This window comes from Cynara cardunculus, unplaced genomic scaffold (genome assembly GCF_001531365.2).
Source record: "Cynara cardunculus var. scolymus isolate 2C unplaced genomic scaffold, CcrdV1 Un_Scaffold_7098, whole genome shotgun sequence".
Classification (NCBI taxonomy): Eukaryota; Viridiplantae; Streptophyta; class Magnoliopsida; order Asterales; family Asteraceae; genus Cynara; species Cynara cardunculus.
This window is the reverse complement of record NW_020203342.1, coordinates 1576-12108: the sequence shown is the minus strand read 5'-3', so window position 1 is coordinate 12108 and position 10533 is coordinate 1576. Positions and strand designations below refer to the sequence as shown.

At 30.8% G+C, this 10533-nt stretch overlaps 1 protein-coding gene across 1 annotated transcript; it reads left to right on the top strand.

The window, feature by feature from the left end:
* The first annotated feature begins 8112 nt into the window (after window positions 1–8112).
* On the top strand, window positions 8113–9484 carry LOC112504834 (transcription factor TCP13-like). Its single transcript, XM_025108791.1, has 2 exons — window positions 8113–8292; window positions 8448–9484. The coding sequence occupies exon 2, from the start codon at window positions 8538–8540 to the stop codon at window positions 9363–9365; it is 828 nt and encodes a 275-aa protein (XP_024964559.1). The 5' UTR covers window positions 8113–8292; window positions 8448–8537; the 3' UTR covers window positions 9366–9484.
* The last annotated feature ends 1049 nt before the right edge of the window (window positions 9485–10533 follow it).

The following is a 10533-nucleotide window of genomic DNA, read 5'->3' as shown; positions in this document are numbered from 1 at the left end:
AATGAATAATATATATTTATTAATAATTTATATTAATTAAAATATAATATAAATAAATAAATAAAACAGAAAATAAAATAAATAATATATATTAATTAAAATTTTCTTTAATTAATAATAAAATAAAAAGTAATAATCACAAAAAAAAAAACACAAAAAATTATAAAACATAAATGATTAAAGGCTACTTAGGGGTGACATTAGCATATGATAGGGGTGCCATTAGCCACCCCCATATGGAAGGCATGAGGGGTAAAGTACATGGGAAAAACTGCAGTAATGAACAGAAAAAGTCGATAACCGTGAATTTGATCATCATTGTCATTGTTTTTTTTTTTTTTCATTTATCACAACATTATCATAATAAATCATATCATAAGAAATTTTGATTTATTAAAGCATTATAACAGTAGTATCCACAAAGGAGATATCTGTATAAAAAGTCTTCGGTGATACCAACAACATTTAAAAGAAAAAGATAAATCAGTAAGATAACAATTTTTTTAAATAGATAATTAAATTAGTACCCTTAATGATTTATTTTCGTTTATTTTATTTTTTTATTATGGGTTAAAAACAATAAAATTGGTTTCATAGATTGATTAGAATGTCTACGCGTCATAATATATTATTTAATTGATATAACTTACCTTTATAGGACGAAACTGTAAAACGTCTTATCTAAAAATGTCATATTATTTATTGTATATAAAACGTTTGAGAAGTGTCATGTAAACTTATTTTTTTTTTTATATAACACTTGCGTTTGTAGAGCATCTTTTCAAATAATGTCATATAAAATAGCTAACATGCCACTTTATTATAAAAACATCCTCAAAAACCTATTGAAATGCCTAAAAACTTCCTATAAAGCTATTGTAACACTTTTAGATTTGACGCTTTTGGGTTTGGTGCTATAAACTTAAGTTCTATAAAATATTCAATTACGACGCTTAGAAATTTTAGCCGTACTATAAAACCAATTTTGTTTTAGTGTTTGGAGGCTCAGAAGTGTTTTTTTTATTTTTGTAAAGCATAGTTGCTCTCGTTTGAACTCCTGCCTATATGTGTGTGTGTAAGTTCGAGTGAGAACCATAAGGGGAACAATCAAAAGTGTGCTACGTGTCCGGTACCTTCACCATGAATGTTACATCTATTATTCATGATGAATATTGATACATGACACGTTTTTGTTGGTTTCAAGGTTCGTAATGAATATGTGATTATCAAACGAACTCCCTCTCTCTCTCTCTCTCTATATATATATATATATATATTATCGGTGCATGGTTTTTAAACCATTTTAAAATTTTGTTATAACCTAAAATGTAATTAGGAGTACTGAGTAAGACTCAATACATAACTGTAAACAAAAAGGGAAATGGTAGTACTCAGTTTTAAATATATATATATATATATATATAAACATTAATTAATTATACACGTTTAAAGAATATCTTAACGTTCAAATCTACAGTTAGGGACCGAATTGAAGCAGTATTATACAGTATGGCTACTGGTTCCCACCCTCTTACATATAGCTCAACAGAGACAAAATGATTGAGATGACTTTGTCCAAATCGTTATCGTTCCCATAAATTAATCACTTGCTTTTGACATGTTTTTATTTTAATTTTGCATTTTAACAATTAATGATTACTTTAGAAAGAAAAAAAAACCCTAAACATTCTTGTATATCTTCTCTCTCTCTCTCTCTCTCTCTCTCTTTCTTGTGTGCTGTCCCTATCTTTCTGCTTAATTACTTGTCTGCATACTGATCAAAGGGAGAAATCTAAAGACTAGTCTCTGCAAAAATTTAATTATATGCATGCATATATATATATATATATATATATACACATATATGTGTGTGTGTATAGCGATGAAAAAGGTTAAAGATTTCTTGAAACAATTAGTTAATTTCACGAAATTGTTAATTAATTATATATCACAACTTTTGTAAATCCAAATGAAGTCTTTAACTTTACAGGGATTGTTTAAATGATTGGAACTTGTTCATGATTTCTAATCGGATACTTGCATGCATGTCATCCAGTAGAAGAAGATGTGTTGTCTTAAAACTTTTCTGTTTATTTTTTCATCAGCTACTGAATATATACAGATACACACATATATATATATATATGTATATGTATATATATATGTATATGTATATGTACATATATATGTATATGTATATGTACATATATATGTATATGTATATGTACATATATATGTATATATAGATAGGTGGAGGTTCAAACGAGAATATCTTTATTTTACGAGAACGCGAGAACACCCTTATCACATGTGATAATACGCGTGAAGGGACTTGTGATGTGTAGACGACGTGCTCTACAACTTAGGCTGCGCCAAAGGTTGTCTGCGTCTATGATTTAACATCATATGTGATGGTCTTGATGGATTATAGTATCATATCAACAATAACCTTATCACATGTGATGATACTTGTGAGGGGGCTTAATGGTGTAAGGGCGACTTGGCCCGCAACCAAGATCGCATCGAAAATCGTCCATGTCTCTGATTTAGTATCACATGTGTATCATATGTAACGGAATAAGAATATCACATGTGATTGTCTATAGTAACAGGACGTTATCGCGTTCTTGTAAAATGAAAGAGTTCTCGTTTGAACCCTTCCCTATATATATGGTTGGTCATGAAACTACAACAAATCTGATTTATAAGGCGACATATTAATATGATGTACTACCATTTTGACGTCTTAACAAATTTTTAGCACACTTATAATACAAAGCAATATTGTATTTAAGACACTTTTTAAGAGTGTCTTATTAACACGTACATCTTTTTATAAGACGTTTGTTTTATAAGACACTTTTTATTATATAAAATAGTTAATACTACAATTTTTATAAACTTGTTACAACGTCTATAAACTTATTAAAACGTATTTAAATATAACACTTTATTGTTTGATCTTATAAACTTAATTCTTATTTATTTTTTTCTATGAAGGACTACAACAACATTGACTTTATAGGACATTTAGATATTCGAGATTGTCTAAGCGTCCAAATAAAATACTTTATAAAACATAGGTTAATTTATAGGATCAAACTATAAAATGTCTTATCTAAAATTGTTACAGTAGGTTTATAAGACGTTTTAACAAGTTTTTTAGAAGGTTTTAAAATTAAGTGTCTTTTTAGATATTTTATAAGACACTTTTGAGAAGTGTCCTATAAACCCATTTTTGTATAGAACAATTTTTCAAATAGTGTCCGTATAAAATAGTTAATACGACACATTATTTTAAAAATGTTCTAAAACATTTAATTAAAAAAAAGCCTAAAAACGGCCTCTAAACCTATTGTAACACTTTTAAATATGATGTTTTTTTATTTGATCCTATAAAGTATTTTTTAGGACACTTCTACATTTTAGACGTTTTATAAAACCAATTTTTATTGTAGCGTGGGATAAGAAAGCCATTGAGAATTTTGGGACAACATATTTTTATCCATAAGTAATTAAATGGTGAACAACCAACAAACGTGTCCGAAAACGTAAGAACATCTTCAACAGCTATGTTAAAATAGAGAAGAAAAAAAAAAGATTTTAGCAATTTTTTTGCTATAAGAGGTATGCTAACTTATATACTAAAATAGAGAAAAGTGGAAATAGATTGTAAAAATTTCTAAATTTAGGGAAATCTCTAAATATAGAAAAAAATTATTATTTTAATACTTTCCATCAATAAGATGTATTTATAATAAATGTTTAAAAAGATAAATAATATATTTTAATAAAATAATTAAATTTAGAATTGCTAAAATAAAGTAGCTGTGTGATCAGTTGCATTTATTTTTTCGACAGATCCTAACTTTTAATACTTTATTTTAGAGAAAATATAACATAGCTGTAATCATCAGATAATTCCAAAAGGATTAATCATCAACCATGTGGTTGCTGTTTTACTTTTCCTAATAGTTATTAAAGTTGAGTACCAATGGATCTATTTTTAGGGTTTTCTAGGGTTCCTTTTCTTGTTCTTTCTTGAAATTATTTTGGTAGCTAGGGTTTCATGTATGGTCAATTAGCAGAAGCCCTAGAAATCAACAGTTGTTGGGGTCAGCATTAATAAGTTACAAATGGTAGTTGTGCAATCATAAAAGTTCTGTAGCAACCAGATACATGTTCAAAACGATATCGTTAATTACTTGTATATTCATATGTACACACTACGACAAATTTGGGTTTATAGGACACCTTCAATCTTTAAGCGTCCCAATAAACTGCTTTATAAGACCAAAATATAAAGTGTCCTATCTAAAGGTGTTGTAATAAGTTTATATGACGCTTTTGAACGTCTTAACAAGTTTTTTAGGACATTTTTAATAGAAAGTGTAACATTAACAACTTTATAGCACACTTTTGAGAAAGTGTCCTATAAACTCGATAGTTTAAAGGACATTTGTTTTTATAAGACAGTTTTTTAAATAGTGTCCTATACAGTTGCTAATGGGATGTTTTATATTAAAAGTGTCCTAAAAAACTTATTACGACGTCAAAAAACGTCATATAAACTTATTACAACGTTTTTAGATAGGACGATTTATTTTTCTGGTCCTATAAACTATGTCTTATAAAAAGGTATATTAGGACGTTTAGAAATTGGGAGTGTCCTATAAACCCGATTTTATTGTAGTATGTTTAATTAATACTTTATCTAAAATTAATCAAGAAATGTGCATTATTGTAAACAAAACAAACTCTGAACTCTAAACCCTATATGTATGTATGTACCACAAATATCTAAAGATTTAATAAAAAATGAAATTATATATATATATATATATATATATAAATTGTTTACTGGGTTCGTTATGATCTGTCGGTGATCATCAAAAGATTGTTGTCGAACCTTTTGATGATTAATTTTTCATTCTATTAATATATTGTTTACTTAGTGTTATCGATAACCCGTCAGTGATGTGTTGAATCACCGACGGTAGATCTATCGTGCTAATGGAAACATAAAGCAAACATTGGCCTTGTCGTTTATTCATTGGAAACACAGACGGCCTCATCTGTCGGTGATGGTATGTTTTCTACCTGTGGGGTTTTGTTTCCAATTTAATTTGTACTGTTCAGGGCATGACCTTTTCGTACGTGCTTTTGGTGTATCATATGAACTATTGAAAAATGACAAAAAAAAAAATAACACAACAACAAAAATGAGTTTATAGGACGTCAAAAAAATGTCTCAAGTATCTCAATAGAGTACTTTATAGGACTTAAGTTTATAGGAACAAATGATCAAACATTATATCTAAGAGTGTTGTAATAAGTTTATAAACGTTTTTGGATGTCTTAGTAGGTTATTTACAATTTTTTTAACAAAACGTCGTATTAGCTAATTTATAGGACAGTATTTGGAAAAGTGTCTTATAATAAGTTGTCTTTACAGGACACTTCTCAATATATAGTGTCTTACAGAATGGTTAATATGACACTTTATTTTAAAAATGTCTCAAGAAACTTTTCAATACGTCTAAAAGCTGTCATGTAAACTTATTACAACGTTTTTAGATATGATGATTTATTGTTTGGTCCTATAAACTTAAGACCCATAAAGCGATATGCTAAGATACTTAGACATCGTTGGAATCCTATAAACTTGATTTTGTGTTAGTGCAAACATAACCCCTTCATAGATCTCATGAAAACATGATATATTGATCTCCCTCATCGTTCCCTAAAGAAAATCTCACTATAACAAAATTGGGTTTATAAGATACCTCCAATCTTTAAGCGTCCCAATAAACTGCTTTACAGGACTTAGTTTATAAGACCAAAATATAAAGCATCCTATCTAAATGTGCTGTAATAAGTTTATATGACGCTTTTGGACGTCTTAACAAGTTTTTTAGGACATTTTTTAGAAAGTGTCCTATAAACTCGATATTTTATAGGACATTTGTTTTTATATGACAGTTTTCAAATAGCGTCCTATAAAGTTGCTAATGGGACGCTTTATATTAAAAGTGTCATAAAAAACTTATTACGACGTCAAAAAACGTCATATAAACTTATTACAACGCCTTTAGATATGACGTTTTATTTTTTTGGTCCTATAAACTAAGTCTTATAAAGAGGTCTATTAGGACGCTTAGAAATTGAGAGTGTCCTATAAACCCGATTTTGTTGTAGTGTCTAGAGCCATTTTAATTCAAGAACGAACCTAAACATAATGAAATACAAATTAATCAACGATATCAAAGTTCATCTCATCGTTAAAAAAATGGCGGAATTCTTTCAGAAAATCGGTTTTTAGCTTTGATATTGAACTCAAAACAAGACTTGTTTTAACAAAGACAAAAGTTGTATATTTGAGTCTTTTTTTTTTATTAATCTGGATATCCAACCCGCTATGCGAGCCGACTAATCCCAGGGGAACCATCTGCTTTGCCATTAGCTCGGAGTCACCGCATTTGAACCTCCGTGGCCACAAAGGAATTTTTATTCCTCCTTGGATTTGAATATGAGACCTCCTGATACCTTTAACCTTTAAAGTCAAGCTCAAACCAATCAGGTACCACCTACCTTAAAGTAGCCGAGTCTTTGTTTTTTGGGACCAAAAGATATACATATATAGAGGTCAAGCATGGTCCAATGAGCAATAACACCAGTGGGATGTCTATGAGTAACCTCTTACTTTTTGGTCCCTCATCTAATGCCTGCAGGCTCCATCTATATATGATCCTTCTTAATTAGTACACAACCACAGCTTTCTTGATGAATCCACATCCTGTTATATGAACTCATCCAATTCATTCCATTTTTAACCATATTTAGTAATTATAGTTACACATAAATTAATTAATGGTATTTCTTTGAAATCGTAAAATTTGATATCATTTTTTTTATTAACCTGGATATCCAACCCCTTATGCTAGCCGACTAATTCCAGGGCGACCACTTGCTTTGCAGATAGTCCGAAGTCACCGCATTTGAACTTCCGTGGCCACAAGGGGATTTTTATTCATTCTTAGATTTGAACGACCTTCTAGTACTACTTTTGACTTTTAAAGCCAAACTCAAACCAATCAGGCACCAACCTTGTGTTTTTGATATCATTTTATTGATGGGTGATTTAAAATAGTTAAATAAGTGTCATAAGACAGCTTCCTGTCAAGTCAAATGTTGTAATTTCAAAAGGGTTTTTAATATATGGATCTATGCACCTCTAGATGGAGCAAATTTATTCAAAACATCATTTTAGGGTTTGTGAACTAGGGTTTGGGTATGGAATACCAAATTAGTATATATATATATATATATATATATATATATATATACACACACACACACACTAACAGTTTAAGGATTCTATTAGCATTCATTAATTATAGGGTTTGTTACCTATGGTATTAGGGTTTCCATTAGCATTTCACATTAGGGTTTGTTACCTATGGTATTGGGGTGTTCCATTAGCATTTCACATTAGGGTTTGTGTTAGCATGCATTCCATTTTTTGATAAAGGATTAGTATTTCAAATTAGGGTCTGTTTACTAGGGTTTTAGGGTTTGTAACCTAAAGATGCACCACAAGCTCGTAATGTCGAAAGCCGCCTTAATTAAGGACAATCACACTTGCTTAATTAACAGTTTAGGGAGCTAGGTCTCATCTCAACATCGATATGATAAAAAGTACATACGTAAAATGCGTGCCTTATCTTGTCACTAGTTACACGCGTTGTTCAAAGGTTATAATTTGTCATCATCAATAACATGTGTTGCAAATGGCCAAGTTGATGGTGTATTAATCCCTTTTTTGTACTATATATAGGGAAACATGGTCCCGTATGGTCGGAAAAGGTTATCTTTATCCACATTAATTAGCGTATTTATACATAAACGTTTGTCATTGACACATAACAACGTGAATAGTGAATAATGAACGGAATGACTATATATATATAACCAACTGCATCACTCAGAGACTGTTCAGTTTGTGGTGTGCACTTATCTACACCGCTTGTCGGCTGACATTGACACCACTGGTCACAAAATCTCGACATCAATTTTCTTTCTTCTGCGTGCAATGACAACATAAGATGAACCAATATTTATAACGTTATCAATTCTGTGTAGTTTACTGCCAAAACGGTTGAAGATCTGATTTCTTCTGCAGCTAGCTCATATATACATACATACAGCAAAGATCAAACAGATTGTTCTTGTTCATCTGTGGATTTCACTTGGAGCTATCATGAAGATCTGAACTACTTGCTGCACCTCGAGGTGAGTTCATCTTCTTATGATCATCTGTGTGTTACTTTCAACTGAGCAATCACAGATTGATCTCAAGCTAACGTTGTATATTCTTGTAGATTGGTTGTGAAAATTAGGATTTCAATTTTGATAAAGCTAACTTAGAATCAATACCCATGTTTCAGAATGTTTCACAATCAAAGAAATCAAGAACTCGGATAAAGATTCAGTTTGAAAATTAGGGTTCCAATCTGCCAAATGGTGCAAAAGGTAAGATGATCAATAACACTTATGATCAAGAAGGTGATATCAACCATCAAAAACTAGCAAACATTAGTCCAATCTCAAGGCCATATTCCGGCTCAAATAATCCAAGAATTGTTAGGGTATCGCGCGAATTTGGAGGGAAGGACAGGCATAGCAAAGTCTTGACCGTAAAAGGATTAAGAGACCGAAGAATCAGGCTTTCTGTACCTACAGCTATTCAATTGTATCATCTTCAAGATCAGCTCGGATTAAGCCAACCGAGTAAGGTCATAGATTGGTTGCTTGATGCCACTAAAGATGATATCGATAAACTCCCACCTCTCCAAATGACACCAGAAGGCTTCAATCGGTTCCATATTCCACCCAAGTTTGTTCCTCAAGACTTCAATTCTACACAACTTGCTTTTTCGCCATTTTTCAACGCTTTGAATTACGATCATAATCTCATCGATGGAATAAATCAGCAAAGAACGAATAAAGGGAAAGAAGCTATGCAGGCAGAAAACAAGTATTGCAATTACTCTTATGATCATCTTCAGCCATCTTCGAATCTATCTATATCGCGATTCAGCCACCAACCAGCTGATGGTAATTATGCATCTATACTTCCTTATTCTTCATTGTCTTCCACATCCGATCCCCAGTTTTTCTCATGCTTTTCTGGCGCAACAACGCCTTCATTTTTCCCTCCATACCTCATGCCTAATCACTTCCAGTTCTTGAGCTCATCGAATTCGGTTCCCCTCAACCTTATTGACAGTACTCAAGAGAAAGTAGTACCCTTTGGATTGAATATGAATTCTAAGGTCAGTCCACAAAGCAATGACGATGGCTGATTACTCAACAATGGCGAAAGTGCTGAAAGATTTAAAGCAGTTAATTAGTTGTTCAGGAAGAGAAAGACTAGACGCAGGTTTACTAATCGATCGTGTGTAATTTATTTATAGTGGAATATATATTTTCTTTGGGTGGATTAATTAATTAGCTTTAATAATGAAAAGGGAAATCAAGTTTGGTAAATCATCATGATTTTATGGCATATACATATACATATACATATACATATACATATACATATACATATGAAATTGTTGATCATAGCTTTCATCTTTCTTTCTAATGAGTGATTATATATCTTCGAATCAATGTGTTCGACCATACTACATGTTTTTATCATAAATAAACCATCGTTTTTGGGAAATTCGTAAAAAAAATATCAACATATAGCTCGGAAAATGCGTAAGACATGGTTTTATATTCCATAGACTACCTTGCTTACTTGTTTTTTTTTAAATTCCCACCACTCCCTCCTTTGTATAATGGGAAAAGAGAACACAAGGACCAAAGGATAAAGCTATTAACCAACTTTTACATAAACCAGATGATAAGTCACGATCCCTCAAAAGATAGTACGAAGACAAGAGATCAACTTTGTACTGTTAAATCTTCAAATCTGCAGGAGATGAGTTGTAAATAAGATGGATAAGATCAAAAAATATTCACTTACTTTTGCCAAATAGCCATCAAAATCATCCTACAGCCCATGTTGTAGCATCATTTTCCAAAACCTTGATTTTTATCCCAAAGATCACCAAGCTATATTGTTTATACTTTCAAGCTCCATAAACAAGAAAAATATGATAAAATAACGAAAAAGACTCGAGTCGTCCATTTAAGGACGTAAAACATAAGAGAATATTGGGGAAATTATATCATATTATCAATATAAATAATACGCATCAATTGTCATTGTACGTAACCAAGTATTGCCCTTTAGAAGAGAAACTAATTTTTATTTAACGTATTGTGAAAATTTTAAATTAGTCGATTTTTTTCACAATTTTGGGGTGTTACAGGTCATTTCTTTAAAAAAAACATCAAGAGACTTGATCATTCAAAATAAGTGAATGGTTTTTTCTTCAAAAAAATAATTCAGAAACTTAATCATTCAAAATGATAAAGTTCATTGAATTTTTTTAAACTTTCCTCATAAAGTAAAGTAAA

Excerpts from the sequence above, each read along its gene's own strand:
- LOC112504834 (XM_025108791.1), top strand. The coding sequence starts at position 8,538 with ATGATCAATAACACTTATGATCAAGAAGGTGATATCAACCATCAAAAA.